The following is a 16070-nucleotide window of genomic DNA, read 5'->3' as shown; positions in this document are numbered from 1 at the left end:
GCAAGAAAACTGGAAAAAGTATATCAACAAACTGTAGCTTAGTCGTTTCAGTAGGTCAGGTAACAAAGTCCAGTCTGTTTTATTTTTAACCCAAATATTCCAAATATACAGAAAATTACCAGTACAAAGTTAAACACATTCAGATTTATTTACACAATGCTAAAGAAATTTGAGTTTTATTTCCATTTTGTGGAATTTTATTATGGAGTCTGGCTTTAATGTGTAACTGATGTGGGTCACTGAAACTCGATTATCCCACCTCACATGCAATTTTCTGTCCCAAGGGAATAGAAAACTTGGGTCTTTAGGGCACATGCAGTAATGATCTTAATACTGCTTTACACTTTCTTAGGAAGGCAGCTGTCCCACAGCTTGGGGAAGGACCACATGCTCAGAAAGGGAACAAGAGAGAGGGTTGAACAACAGGCACATGGGGACCCTGAGCATTTCTGTGCACGAGGATAAGGAGAGTATGACCAAAACCCTCCTCCCTAGAGGTCCAAACACAGGAGGTGGGCCAAATCATCCGGGAACAGTCAGTCACCCGCTTGTGGCTGAGGGCATGCGGAGGATGAGAACTACATTAAGGATCTGGGGAATAGCAATAAATCATTACCATGTACACTATACAGTTTATATATGTATATATGTACACACACATATATATAAAGGTACAGATTAGTTTATGTTATTCCTTATAAACAAGTACACTTAAGAATGTACTGGTGTGAAGAAATGCATACTGCAAGTTGTTTTGAATTAATGTTCTGACTCTTGTTATTATAATGCAACCTAACCAAGAAATCAACATGCTCCTGCTATTTCAATGATGCTTCATGAGGGCAAGGCCTGGGCTCTGCTAGGGCAGGATGGTGCTCCTAGAGCTACCTGAACTGGACAGACCCATGGCAGATGGAACAGAAAGTCTGGCACCTGCTGACTCCGGCCCTCCCTGTCACTTCATCACACGGCAAATCTTAAAACTTTGGTTTTTTTCAAAGGACATTTAAGTCCATGTTCATTTTCCTGCTTCAGGGAAGATGGTGGCAAAGTTGAAAGCCGAATCCCTTCCTATTTTAGCAGTTCCAAGTATCCTGGATGAATATAGGGGCGAGGGGCAACACTGACAATGAGCAGGATGCACTCTAGGTCATTGTGGACAGGCACGGAGCTCTTGTGAGCACTGCTCAAAGGAAAGAGGGAATCTCTACCTGGATGGTTGGCCTGAAAACTAAATAATGACTAATGCCAGGCCAGCCCTGTTACCCTGGGGTGGGTGTGGATGGCCCTGGGCTCCTCTCCGTATCCTGGTATCGTGACGAAGGCCATGAGAACCAGCTCTGGTTTATAGACTCGATGCAGGAGCTGCAGGTGGCCAGCACATTACCAGCCTGTCAAGGATGAAAGACCAGCTTGGGCATGGAGAGGCCCAGAGGCAAGCCTCAGAGCAAGAGAGAGGAGGTGGGAAGTCCATTCAGAGGCAGATGTAGATTCTAAGTTCCAGTTACGACTGATCTCTGGACTCTCCTGAGCCCGCCCCCAGAACTGCCGCAACTCTCCAAAGGCTTTTATTCTTCGAAATAGAGTTGCCTGGTCTGTGGTCTCACTAAAGCCCAATGCCCAATTAGGTCCAGAGAAGAAAGAAGAGTGGGTTCCCTACCTGGATTTAAGAACTCGGACCACTTTGGACTGGTATGTCCAGTCTCTCTTATAATGCTAAATTCCATTGCTGAAGCCTCCAGAAATGATCTCTTCAGCTACATCAAGCCTGGGAGTTTACACAATGATACACTATGTTTTACCTTCAAAGATAATGCTCCTAACATGAGTAGGACAAATTAGAAATCTATTTTTTTAGAAGCTGTAACGGATTTGGGCTGTCTTACTCTCTGGCTGAGGGCATACATTTGTGAGTGAGCAGACTGATAAAGAAAGCTATCTAGCCAATAATGAGAATGAGCCAGGCTGGCTGTCAGTCTTCAAACCAACGGAGCTAGCCAGCCCGGGGTGGAAACCAGGATGGGGAGGGAGACCCATCAGTGGAGAGTTCACTCCTGCACTCTTGAGCAGTGACCCTCAATGAGGGGAGGGGCAGTTTCTGCAAACATATTTAAAATTCCCATTACTTTTGTTTTCAGCCATGAAAGACAGGAAAACACAATTTTCTGTTCACCAAGGTGGCAAAAAGGTGCTAAATACTGCTTGGAAACAAATGCCACTGATCCCTGTCATAAAGAACAGCAAGTCATCTACAAGAAGGCAGCCCTGCTCAAAGTGGTCAGCACTTGCATGTGTAAAGATTTCCAAGAGTTCTGAAGACAGCCAGCCAGCACTGCTTATCACATACACGGGGACCCTGAACAACTGATTCCATCCCAAGAACATTGTGAGGTTCAAATGACATTATGTGAGTGAAGGTGCTCTGAAAATTTGCCAAGTTCCACAGAAATCCCAGATATCATTAAAAGCGAAGAGCCCTATTGTATATGGTTAGAGAAGAATATTAAGTTTCCTACGTCTTAAAACGAGTAAGAGGATTACCATGTATTGGTGCATCTACCCACAGTGAGTACATGTTGGGAGAAAGGTGAGTGGTGTAAACAGTTCTTTTCTGAGTACCAAATTCACTTTGGGCAGGAGGGTGGGACAGAGGCTGACGTTTTCATTTGCGAACTGGTGTATCTTTGGAATTATTTTTAATTTTAAAACCATGCAAAATGAATAAGCAAAAAGACTAGTGCACTCCAGCCCTAACCATATTATCTTCACAAAAACTGCCTTAACTTTATTTTCTAACTGAAGTTCCCTGACTCATTTAATTCTACTGCAGTTTTAACGTCTCTAAAAGTCTCCATCCACTCTCTCCCCCACTTTCCACGCAGCTGTTAATCCATTCTGGGGAGAAGAGAACTTAGCCATCTGCTCACATTCTGACAAAAGTTAATTTGGCACTTTAAGTTAAAAAAAAAAAACACACAAAACTGACTTTCTAGCCACAAAATAAACTAGTGGCAAATGGTATCTACCAAAGAATGTCCCAGTCATAATCATTGGGAGAAACTGTGACCCGCACAGTAGCTACATTAAGACCAAAAACTTTCCATACTATATTTCTATATAGCAAATATTCAAGCTGTATTAAAACTAATTATTGCAGCTTTCCATTACTATATGGCCACCCCAAAATCCACCCAACTACATTCTATAATTTATTTAATTTAGAGAAGTATCAAATGGAAAACTTCTTTTAATCCAAAATAAGAATGTATCACACAAAGCATCATCTAGACTGGAAGTGTGTTTTCAATTGGTTCCTCCAAAATTTTCGTGTCAACAAATTACTTGGCAAAGCCAGAAAAAAGGGGTGAGAAGGAGAGCCTGGTAATAAAATTCTAATTTTTTAAGTCTACAAATCTGAAAAAATCTCTAGTCCTGGTTCCATGTACAACAGCAACCTAAGAAGCAGCAGATAGGCAGCCACTGTCATGATTTAGCAACGAGCCACACGACAGTTAAGAAGGGAACATGGAAGACTGTGAGGTTCCGTCTTCGGGGGGCCACACTGTGTACCCGACAATCAACTCTAGGGAAGAGATCATTGAGCCTGGGCAGACTTCCAGCTAAGTTTGTACCCTGTCCTTGAGTAAGTCTACCGGCACACACACAAAGCACAGCTTGAAAAATCTCAGAAGAAGCAAGGGTTTCTCTTTTAATAGGTGCTAAATCTAGTCAATTCTCTGCTGCTCCCTTCTTCCTGCCCCAAGTTAAAAATATTGCCCTGTAAGTTTTCCTGATGTACTGTGTGGGAAGCACATGGTTAAGTTAGTTGCCAAAGGGCAATTAACAAGGGTATTGCCTAATTAAACAAGGGAAAAGAAAAATCACTGTGGTCTGTGGTCTCTGAAAAAAAAAAAAAAAAAAGTAAGTGGGATCTGTGTGAGGAGCTGGTGTGCAGTGTTCTTGGAGTAGGACTGTCCCCAGATGGAGAAAAGCCGGCCAGGCTGTACCAGCCTCTGCAGCCTGTTTTCATCTCTACAGCTGTTTTGTCTCGCCAGCAGAGCCCAGGGATGGTACCAAGTACACTGTGAGAGCTGATGCTGGAGTGGCAGATGCCCTGGGGCAGGCGCCATGCAGAACACACAGAAGTGGGGTTAGTGAAAAGGTCCCTTCGAATTCCATTTCGTTTCCCTTAAAAAACAAAAACAAAAGCCCATACTTTGCAAAGAGACAGGACAAGAAATAAGAAGTTAAAGAATTTAAAATGTCCCCCTTTTTCTCAGAGCCAATTGTAAAAAAGTGCTCAGGGTTCCCCACCCCCACCCTGCATTTCTTTAGTGTAGGTCCTTTTGGCTTTGATGGAAGCAGCAGAAACAGAGCTGGGTCCCTCGCAATGGGAAATTTATTTCCCGAAGTTGGGGCCACAGGGAGTGTAAGAGGTACTGTGGTTCCACCATCCATGCCGGGTCCAGCTCCTCTGAAGAGCTATTCCAAGAGGTCCTGAAAAAGACATGCACCATATTACCGACAGACCACAACACTCGTATTTCAAAAGCAATCACCTAGTTTCTGGGCTTGCCAAATCTTATGGTCATTAAGTCGCCTTGGCCCTGGCATATCTTGATCATGAATAGAAGACAGACTTTATTTTCTTGTATTTTTTTGGGGGGGATATTACCATTCAAGAAGAAATAGCCTCACCTCATCTGAGTCATCATGATAACCACTTTTATTAGTGTGGGAGGCTGTGTCCAAAGCATCCACACCATCCACGCCATTGGCCTCTGCATGCTGCTGCAGGACAGAGTATCGATGCACCAGGAACCTGTGAACAGAAACCTCCTTAACACTCGGTGGTACACAGCAGGGGTGCATTTCTTACAGGACTGTGGACTTTCTCAGTTTTATACACTCAGGAATGCATCACAGACACAGAAAGCACAGTCCATGGTTGACATACAAAAAATGTAAGACATGAGAAGATCTGGGCCTGATTTTTCAGGAACAGTACTGCAAGTACCTAGTTTTTGCCAAGAGTAGACTCAGCCAATATGCCCTAGATCAGCCTTCTGGCTTGAACTCAGTACCTTGGATTGACTTCTGTGTTCCTTACCTTCCCCCACAGACATATTTCTTCACAACGAGCACTCCTGCTACGACTGTGACCAGCATCAATCCCACGATGGCCAGGATAATTGGAACAGAATTTGACTTGGAATTCTTGAGAAATTAAAACACAAACACAAAAGTTTTAGGCATGCATATCCTAGGACTGAGGTCAAGGCAGCCACTCATTCCCCTCATCTCTCTGTGAATGATCTGCAGTCCTGATGCACTTAATGATGGCTCTTTTCCAATCCCCCAAGATGAACCATTTCAGTGTTACCAGGAGAATATCATAGCTGGCAGAGAGTCATCTTAGCTCCAACTGCCTTGAACCTTCAAATTCTGTGGCTTAAATGTCAAAGTTACACTGGAAGCCTGGGCAACTGCCTAGATCAAGTACGATTACTCCACACTACCACTCTTCACAAGTCCTGGGGTTAAGGGTAGAGTAGGAAAGGGAGACTACTATAACAGTGGGCCGAATGACTCTAGAACAGGGCCATTATCTGGGAAGAAGCTGTGTCAGAAGAACCAGGCAGGCCATTATATGACACCAAGATTTATTTGTTTACTTGATTTTGTATACATTGTTACAAATAAGCCTTATCATATCATTGTTAGCATGTGACCTACCTGCTTCTGGGTGGGAAATAGGGAGTGTGTGTTTTCAATGTATCCCAGAGGAGGCGGAGCTGGATTCTAGGACAAGCTGTGTCCCTGTGGGTGGGAGTCCTGTGCAATCACACACACGAACACTCTGAGGAGAGTCACCAGGAGCCCAGGACAAGAGTGTACAGAAGGAGGAACTCGCCCCCTTACCAATACACACACCCACACACTCCTCTCCCATCATCTCCTTAATCCCACCCCTTGTCAGTCCCTCATCCCTTAGAACAGCAGAGAGGAGGGACTGCAGGTGATCCAGCTTGACCTCTCCTATTACGAATTGGGAAACGGGCCTGCTGTTTAGCATCTGAAGTCATGCTGCTGGTCTAGTGTTTCATTATCAAGAGGTTTCCTCTTTACACATCTCCAGTTCCACAGGTAGTTCAGTGCTACAGATTTGGATGCAGCCTCATAACCTTTTTTTTTTTTTTTTTTTTTTTTTAAATTGAGACAGGCTCTCACTCTGTCACCCAGGCTGCAGTGCAGTGATATGATCATGGTTCACTGCAGCCTTGACCTCCCAGGCTCAGACGATTCTCTCCCCTCAGCCTCCTGAGTAGCTGGGACTACAGGCACACACCACCACATCCGGCTTGTATTTTTTTTGTAAAGATGGAGTTTCTCCATGTTGCCCAGGCTGCTCTTCAACTCATAGCCTCAACTGATCTCCCCACCTCAGCCTCCCAAAGTGCTGGGACTATACAGGAGTAAGCCACCATGCCCAACGGGTAACTTGCTTCATTTAAATCAAAACCAGCCCATTACCACAGCTCAATTTTTCACTTTGAACATACTTAACATGACTTGGTCAAAGATCCACCCTACCTGTTGCCCAGTGCTCTTCTCTTCCACACATGCACAACTCCAGGTCACGGCCCTTCACAGACAACCTTTTTTTTTGGGTACGGAGTCTTTCTCTGTTGCCCAGGTTGGAGTGTAGCAGCATGATCTCGGCTCACTGCAACCTCCACCTCCCAGGTTCACACGATTCTCCTGCCTCAGCCTCCCGAGTAACTGGGACTACAGGTGTAAACCACCACACCCAGCTAATTTTTGTAATTTTAATTTTTGTATTTTTAGTAGAGACAGGGTTTCACCATGTTGACAGCCTGGTCTTGAACTCCTGACCTCAGTGATCCACCCGCCTTGGACTTCCAAAGTGCTGGGATTACAGGCGTGAGCCACTGTACCCAGCCCACAGACAACCTTTTTGAGTTTTCCTAAATGACTCTCAGCCTCAGAAATTTCCACAACTGTATGATTTTAAGAATTTTACAACTTTACAGAATATCATCCCCCGACCCTCAATAAGAAAAGAGCTTTCAGTAGGGTGAGCTTATCACTGGGTTACATGACCCATCCTTCATGCTAACAACTTCCTGTATAAAGGGAAGCCTGAGAGAAGTAGTTTGACCACTTTGTATCGGTAACAAAACTCTTGATGCTTTAACTTTGATTTTTCTTGGCAGAACACAAAATCCCATTTGTACCTGAAAACTAGACCTATTTTAACATACCTGTTTTTCCGGACTCAAAAAGTTGCTTGTGCATTTCTTTTTCAAGTCTTTTACTTCTCGAACTGGATTTACCCCACCCTGGCATTTGTCCCCTGGAATTTTCCGGTACCTACCAGGCAGAGAAGATTTGGTAACAGAAGATAAGGATGTATTCCTGGGTACCTGCCTATTTCTTGGAAACAAGATTTGAAAAGCTACCGAAAAGCTTCCCATCCTTATGTCATCTTTCAGGCCTGGGGGGAATGTCCACAGGAATGTTTTGGGGGATATTTTGTGTAGTTTCAGGCCTTAAGCAAACTAAGCATCTCTGTCCCCTGCTGTCAGAAACATGCCTGTTCTTTCTACCTAAGAGACTATGCCAAAGAAATCTGACCCCAAAAAAGCTCATTAACAAGTGGTACAAAATGGGAGAGGGGAAGTTATCAGGGGAGCGAAGTAGTGAGGCCCTTCTAGAGGAGCACTGTCCAATATGGTGGCTACTTAAATTAAAATTGATTAAAATGAAAATTTCAGTTCCTCGGTTACACTAGTGTCCACAGCTATGTGTGGCTAGTGACGATCATATTGGGCACAGCAAATTACAGAACACTTCCATCACCAAAGAAAGTCCTATCAGACAGAGCTCTCCCTGGCTGTGCCTAAACTGTGCCAAACGAGTGATGGACGTTCATGGTGGATGGGACGCTTCTGTCGTTCTGCCTGTGGGTCCCTCGCCTCTCCTCCCTTTCTGGGAGCAGTGGGCAGGAGGCAGGGGTGCAGGATCTGGCCGAGCTTGTTCTCCTGCCCTCTGCCTCGTGGTGTTGGTGGGGTTGAGTCCTCTGACACCAAGCACCCATGGCTCACCTCCTGTAGTTGACCCTTGAAGGAGGCCTTCACATCCTGCCCCTCCCCAACCCCGCCAAAAATAGTGCTCTAAAGTAGGGCTTGGATCTCAGTGGAGAGAAGCAGCTTTCACTCTGAACAAGAACACCTCATCCATCATGACAAGGGAGAAAAGGCCACCTCACCCATTTGTTGTTAGGTGTTCTTCTCTTCCGTACAGACAAAACTCCAGGTCGTGGCCCTTCAGTTCTGGCTGTTCCACACACTTGGAGTCATTTTCTGGACGGTAGTAGCCAAAATCACTGCAAGAGTCAGCAAATAAAGTACCTTTCAAAGCAGCTGGAAGACCGTAAGTGACTAGCAACGAAGGGTTATGTGGGGTAGTGGATGGTTAACATTCCAGTCTTGGGTTGTTGGAAAGTAGCTCAGAAGTCCTGTGACACCTCTGAAGGAGGTCGATTTAGGAAAACAGACATGGAGAGGGCTTTTTTTTTTTTTTTGAGATGGAGTCCCGCTCTCTCACCTAGGCTGGAGTGCAGTGGCGTGTTCTTGGCTCACTGCAACCTCCGCCTCCGGGTTCAAGCGACTCTCCTGCCTCAGCCTTCTGAGTAGCTGGGATTACAGGTGCGTGCCACCGTGCCTGGCTAATTTTTTATTTTTAGTAGAGAGAGCGTTTCACCATGTTGGTCAGGCTGGTCTCGAACTCCTGACCTTGTGATACGCCCACCTCGGCCTCCCAAAGTGCTGGGATTACAGGCGTGAGCCACCGTGCCCCGCCAGAGAGGGCCTTATTAAGGAAAAGAAGCTTATGGGTCAGGCCTGGTGGGGGTAGGACTAGCTAGGGCCCCAAGGCTGTGCACTGCAGGCAGCTCAGGTGCAGGGAGGTGACTGATGCAGCCTGCAGGGGGGTGGAGACTCACACAGAAACCTCAGCAGCAGCAACAGCTCTCAACTCAGGGATACTTGGCAATTCTTTTCTTTTCTTCCCCCTCCCCGCTTTTTTTTTGAGACAGGGTCTCGCTCTGTTGCCCAGGCTGGAGTACAGCGGCATGAACACTGTAGCTTCAACCACCTGGGCTCAAGTGATCTTTCCACTTCAGCCTCCCAAGGAGCTGGAACCACATGCATGCACCACCATGCTCGTCTAATTCTTTGTAAAGATGAGGTCTTGACACATTGCTCAGGCTTGTTTTGAACTACTGGGCTCAAGTGATCTGTCCACCTCAGCCTCCCAAAGTGCTAGCATTACAGGTGTGAACCACTGTGCCTCGCTAATTTTTGTATTTTCTGTAGAAAGGGTTTTGCCATATTGCCCAGCCTGATCTCAAACTCCTGAGCTCAAGAGATCCACCTGCCTTAGCCTCTCAAAGTATTGGGATTACAGGCATGAGTCACTGCGCCCAGCCAGCAATTCTTTTCCTTACCTCCAAATGTCATTATGTTGCCCTTGCGGTACCCGGCAAATTTTTCTGTCTTCCCCATTTCTGTTCCTCTTAGCTTCTTAGATAGTCTTTACCTTCCATGTGAACACCTTTTTCTGTCCTCCATTCCACCCCATCTTCCATAGTGCCACCCACTGCTCTCCTTTTCCTGTTTACCCCAAAGAAACAATATCTGCTGACAATCTCCAGGGCTGACTCCATGAGCATCCTTGGTTCCCCTCCTCCGACCTGCCCTGGGGCCTTGCTTCCCTGAGTATGAGGGGAACAATCAATCTCTCCCACTCAGCTGGCAGCGTCTCCTTAGCCTGCAAGTCTTGACCTTAGAAATTACTTCCTTAACCCACCTCTCCCTTACTACCCACATTTCTCAAAAGAATATTTTTTTACTTGTCCTAGTTTACTCATTTATTTTTTATTCCATGCATTTTGGCTTCGACCCCTTCTGCAACTTTGAAAATAAGTGCCTGGGCCGGGCGTGGTGGCTCATGCCTATAATCCTAGCACTTGGGAGGCTGAGGAAGGAGGATTACCTGAAGTCAAGAGTTCAATACCAGCCTGGCCAACATGGTGAAACCCCGTCTCTACTAGAAATACAAAAATTAGCCGGGTGCAGTGGCGTGTGCCTATAATCCCAGCTACTCGGGAGGCTGAGGCAGAAGAATCGCTTGAACCCGGGAGGCGGAGGTTGCAGTGAGCCAAGATCGCACCACTGTACTCCAGCCTGGGCGACAGCACGAGACTCCGTCTCAAAAAAAAATAAAAATAAAAATAAAAGAAAATGAGTGTCTGCAGTGCCCCCAAGGCTCAATAATCATCAAATTCAGTGGAGCCCTCTCAGGTCTCATTCTCCCAGACCACCCATTCTGCAGCATCTGACATATGTTGTGCCCCTGCCCACCTTGGCATTGGTAAAGCTGCACTCATCTGTTTCTCTGCCCTCTGCTGCCCCTGCCACTGCTTGCTCTTCTTTCTTCCTAATCCATAAATATAGTCTTTTGCCGGGGGCAGGGGGCAGGGGGCAGGTATAATGCATTCTCTTACTTTTTCTCTATCTGCTCTCCCTTAGTGATTATAACTATTTTTGGTTGCAACTAAAACTTCCAGGTTTTACCTCTCTTGAGTTCTAATCCTATATTTCAAATACATGCTGGATATCCCACCTAAATATGCTGACAAAACCTCAAAGAAATAAGAGGTTCAAAATACATCATGTTTTCTCCTTTGTGCCAGGCTCTCCTTATCATTTCCGTATTTGTCCATGATATTACCTTCCTTCCCACTATCTCAGTGGAAAATTTAGCCTGAGGATCCTCCTTCTGGGCCCTACTTACTTCTTTATCATGACTACTGTGACTTCCCCAATGGCCTATCTTCCAGGACACCCTTCCTTGATCATGCTGTTGGTGTCTTTGCTTGCAGTAGTCCACTGGCATTGATGACCTGCTTTTTCCCAGATGCTCATGGTCAAATCCTACCATTTGTCAACGCTCAGCTCTGATACCACCTCAACAAGGCCTTCTTTGACCCACTTCCTTTCAGCTCTACATGAAATATCCTCTTCCTTTTCTAAATCCCCATGGCACCTGGCACCTTCTGTTTTGCAGCAAATTTTCCATTATCACTTTTCATTACCTGCACACAGCTGGTATTCAATGAGGATTTGGGGAATATGCGGATGCTGCTTGTATTTCAAGGTTTTTCTGGTAAGTATTTAGGAGACAGGGTATGGAGAACAAAAGATGCTGAAGATATCACCCCTCAAATAACAGGAGGAAATTCGGGTAAGAGTTTTAGGTATTCAATCAGAAATTTCTGGATTTTTGTGAGTACCCTTCTCACTCATAAAGGACCCACTTCCCAAACATGTGGGCTCTGGAGTTGGGATGCCAGTTTCACATCCCAGCTCTGCCACTTCCCATGGGCACATCAGTCATGTCCTCTCTGTTGTGAGGTTAAATGTAAATTGCTTAGGACAGTGCCTAGTATAAAGTTAGTGCTCAATAAATGTTAGCTGCTATCATGATTACTATATTATTATTGAATAGAATATGCTTCCAAGGAATTTGGGGCTTAATGATGGAAGCAAACCTATAAATAGTAATTAAAACATAGTAAGTGCTGTAACAGGGGAACTCTGGGGGTCTAGATGAGGGAAAGCCCATCTAGTGGTGATACCTGAGCTAAGTATGAAAGGCTAAGTGGGAAGTCGCCAGACTTGGGGGTGAAGGAGGGACTGTGGAAAGACTTTTCAGGCAGAGGAAGCATCATGTGCAGTGGCATGGAGGTCTGAAGAACCATGGCATTGCTGGAGAAGAGCAGAAGCACAGGTGAAGAGCTTGGCATATTTGGAGTCGAGGATAGGAGAGAACCCTTTAGAGTGGTAAAAGGTTTATCGATGACCTCCAGCCCTACTGGAACACCAAAGGTGATCCTTACTGAAACAGAGAAGGGAGGACCCTTAATCATGCCACACAAGGTGTGAGCCATGCAGGAGGAACCACACTGGGTCAGACCTGCATTTTCGTCAGACCTATATTCTATTGTCACCTGCGATTTGAGAGAACATGATGTAAAGGGCCATGGCTGCTATCTGCCTGCCTTCTTTGTCCAAATCCTTTAGGATCTACTTTTATCTTGTGTCAGTGTCTTTTGCAGGTAACAAGTTCCATAAGATTATCATCTGTGATGTGAAGCAGTTCCTCTTATTTGCCCAAAAATTACCTCATTTAAGCTATCCAGGGACTCATGCCCTTATATAATCAACTAACCCAATGCCAGCCAAGTAACTAATCCTTAAGTCTGGATGGTCCTGAACACTAGAGAGTCCACTTTGATGGCCTCTAAACCTTGATGGGACCATGACTATACTGATGTCATCTCTAGTCTCAGGACCAACCACCATCTCTCTGCCTTGATTCTTGCAGAGGTTCCAAAACCTAGTGTCCACCTGCTGAGCTCATGCTGTCAAGGGGTTTTTTCTTTCTTTCTCCCATCCAAGTACTAACCAGGCCCGACCCTGCTTAGCTTCCGAGATCAGATGAGATCGGGTGCATTCAGGGTGGTATGGCTGTAGACTCTTTCTTTCTTTTTTTTGAGACGGGGTCTTGTCATATTGCCCAAGCTGGTCTCAAACTCCTGAGTTTAAGCAATCCACCCGCCTCGGCCTCCCAAAGTGCTGGGATTACAGGCATGAGCCACCGTGCCTGGCCTCAGGCAGTTTTCTAAAGTCCAATTTCCTCTTTGCTCCTCTACCACTTCTTTTGGTGTTTTTGTCTTTTCATTTTCTACAGATTTTTGTTTGTTTTATTCTCTTATTTCTTATATCACTCCTCTCTTTCACACCACTGTCAACTCAGGATTTCTCGGGTTTGTTGCTGGTTCTGCCCAATAATTAACTGTCTAATATATGTTATCTGTCTCATTATTAACAATTCTGGTTTCCTTTCTCTGTGCCTCAGTTTCCTTGATAAGAAGCAGCAGTTCTCCACTCTTGGGGAAAAGGGTTTCAATTTTTTTTGGGACAAGAGTCTTGCTTTGTCGTCCAGGCTGGAGTGCAACGGCATGATCTCAACTCACTGCAACTTCTGCCTCCCAGGTTCAAGTGATTCTTGTGTCTCAGCCACCTGAGCAGCTGGGATTATAGGCGTGCGCCACCACGCCCTGCTAATTTTTTTTTTTTTTTTTTTAGAGACAGGGTTTCACCATGTTGACCAGGCTGGTCTCAAACTCCTGGCCTCAAGTGATCTGCCTGCCTCGGCATCCCAAAGTGCTGGGATTACAGGTGTGAGCCACCGCACCTGGCTGGATTTCAATATTTGTTAGCCCTATAAGAAAACTGTCTTTCACCTCTTCCAACAGGGAAAGGGAGACAGAGAAATCTGAGGAATGCTGATACCAGAGAAAGTCCTCCAGGGAACAGAGGCAGATGGAGGGCTGCTTGGTCACAACATAGTCTCGACCATTCTGACACACGGATGACTTGCGTAGCCGCAGAAACTGTTCTTTGTAGCCCAAAATGCAGCCATCTTCATAATCTTCAGGGTCTGTGGAGTGTGCCAGCCATATGGTATAGTCCTTCTCTTCACCTAAAGGAGAGACACACTGTTCAGGAAAGCGCACAGCACAGAACCCACCCACGGGAGGCAGCTGCCAGGCTATAGGAAGAACAAGGAGAGGGAAAGTGGGAATGTCTGACTCAACCTATTCCTTCATTTTGGAATTGCAAACAAAAAGTTACACTAGTCTAGAGCCTACTAGCAATCGCATTTCTTCATGCCAAAAGAGTATTCTTTCCATCTCAACATCCATCTGAGGATTAGGAAAAACCCTATTTGTTTTGAAGTGGGAAGCTGGATAGAAAATCTCTCAAGTTCCTTCCAAACTAAGAGGCTGCTGTGTGTGTCTTGCACACCTACGCCCTTAGTCAGTAGGAGCTGTCAGAGGTAAGCAACCAGATATTCTCCACTCAGGGCCAGGGAGCTCTCTGTTTAGGACAAGATACTAATTAGCCAAGAGCACAGGTTCAATTTCACCATGTGTTCATTGGCTTAAGGCAGAAGGGAAAACATCCTCTTCCTAGACTTCTAGCTCAGTTGACCGGCTCTCAAATGCAGATTGCTGATAAACCTAGTTTCTGGCTTAGTATGTTATATCATCTACTGGAAAAATGACTCAAAGGCTGTGACCTAAAGACAGTGGATTAGGTTTTATCCTTTGGGATATGAAGACCAGCATACAGCCTGCTAAAGAGCAGGTGCTTAACAAATCTTTTAATGACATTACACTTTAGGGGTAACTGGAGAACTGCCTGCTGAGGGGAGAACTCCCAAGCCAGCTTCTGTACAGCCTACTGAATGGATTTAGATGACAGCGACCCTCAGGCATTAAATCTATTTGAACGTCTTACGGAAAAGTAAGGTCCAAACCAAGGGTCTGCTCCTTCAGGAGTCACGAAATCAACACGCTGAGGAAATGAGCCCATGACAGTCTCAAAGGACCAAATTCAACTAAAGTGTCTAGAAATGTTAAGTCTTTTATTGTATTATGCCAACACTTAACTACAGGTCATCCTTTTTCCAGTGTTTTTCTTTATCCCTCTTCTTTTTTTTTGAGATGGAGTCTTGCTCTTGTCGCCCAGGCTGGAGTGCAATGGCATGATCTTGGCTCACTGCAACCTCTTCCTCCCGGGTTCAAATGATTCTCCTGCCTCAGCCTCCCAACTAGCTGGGATTACAGGCACCCGCCACCTTACCTGGCTAATTTTTCTATTTTTAGTAGAGACCGGGTTTCGCCCTGTTGGCCAGGCTGGTCTCGAACTCCTGACCTCGTGATCTGCCTGTCTTGGCCTCCCAAAGTGCTAGGATTACAGGCATCAGCCACCGCGCCCGGCCATTCCCCTTATTTCTTAGTATAATGCCAGCACCTTTGTTTGGCAGTGAGGTTAGGGTTTGCTTGTGACACTTTGGGAACACTGTGCAATGAACATTGTGAATCCTTTTCTGAAGCTATTTTCTGGGCCTTTAATATTGCTTAATGTTGAAATGGTAATATTTTGGATATATTAAGTTTAGTTTATTAATATCACCTTTCTTTTTACTTTTATAATGTAGCTGACAGAATAATTTAAATGACATATGTGGCCCTCATATTTCTCCTGGACAGTGCTAGCACCAAGGAGGAGGCTGTTTTTCTGATGCCATTCCATTACTTAATCACCCACAGAGAACATCTGTCAATCCTCTTTCATATGCCTATGCATCTGCTGATTCCAGCTAAAAGAAATTAAACCATATTGATTATTTAGGAAAATGGGCTTACAAGTTTCTGGTAGAAAAGGTCAAAGGAGACACTCACAGTTCCTTTCAAGGATATCTTTAAAATCAATGGTATAGGAGACCCACTGGCTGGTCAGGAAAGATTCTGTGAAGCCCCAAATGCTGATATTCATGGACCTAGCTCCAGGTTCTGAAGCTAGGCCAGTGAAATAGATGGGGTCCCTGGTGAACGTGTAGGTTTGCCAGCATTGACCTTCGTCTGTGGAGAACCTGAAACCACAATTAGAGAAAGATCATGACAGAGGATCAATGTGTACTGGGAATTCAGAAAACCACTCTGGCTTGTTGATCCCAAACCAGACAAAACCCCTTACATTTAGGTGATGGCTTATTGGCTGACAACCATTTTAACTTTTCTTTTTTTTTTTTCTGGGATGGTGTCTCGCTCTGTCACCAGGCTGGAGTCTCGCTCTATCACCAGGCTGGAGTGCAGTGGTGTGATCTTGGCTCACTGCAACCTCTGCCTCCTGGGTTCAAGTGATTCTCATGCCTCAGCCTCCTGAGTAGCTGGGATTACAGGCACATGCCACCACACCCAGCTAATTTTTGTATTTTTAGTAGAAATGGAGTTTCACATGTTGGGCAGGCTGATCTTGAACTCCCGACCTCAGGTAGTCTTCCTGCCTTGGCCTCCCAAAGTGCTGGGATTATAGGCGTGAGCCACCGCACCCGGCCAACTATTTTAA

The 16070-nt window shown here is 45.4% G+C and overlaps 1 protein-coding gene across 2 annotated transcripts in view; it reads right to left on the bottom strand.

Moving 5' to 3' along the window:
- Nucleotides 1-55: 55 nt before the first annotated feature.
- SORT1 (sortilin 1) overlaps nucleotides 56-16070 on the bottom strand; it is an 89422-nt gene continuing 73407 nt past the window's right edge. For both annotated transcript variants that reach the window (XM_024250380.3, XM_024250383.3), the window contains exons 14-20: nucleotides 15404-15594; nucleotides 13446-13635; nucleotides 8294-8410; nucleotides 7287-7395; nucleotides 5111-5217; nucleotides 4699-4822; nucleotides 56-4497 (exon numbers count right to left, since the gene is read on the bottom strand). In XM_024250380.3, coding sequence (XP_024106148.2) covers nucleotides 4483-4497; nucleotides 4699-4822; nucleotides 5111-5217; nucleotides 7287-7395; nucleotides 8294-8410; nucleotides 13446-13635; nucleotides 15404-15594 — 853 coding nt within the window. In that variant the 3' untranslated portion in view covers nucleotides 56-4482. The remainder of the gene's footprint in view (nucleotides 4498-4698; nucleotides 4823-5110; nucleotides 5218-7286; nucleotides 7396-8293; nucleotides 8411-13445; nucleotides 13636-15403; nucleotides 15595-16070) is intronic.

Source organism: Pongo abelii, chromosome 1 (genome assembly GCF_028885655.2).
Source record: "Pongo abelii isolate AG06213 chromosome 1, NHGRI_mPonAbe1-v2.0_pri, whole genome shotgun sequence".
Classification (NCBI taxonomy): Eukaryota; Metazoa; Chordata; class Mammalia; order Primates; family Hominidae; genus Pongo; species Pongo abelii.
Note: the sequence above shows the minus strand (reverse complement) of the source record. Positions and strands in the feature narration are given on the sequence as shown.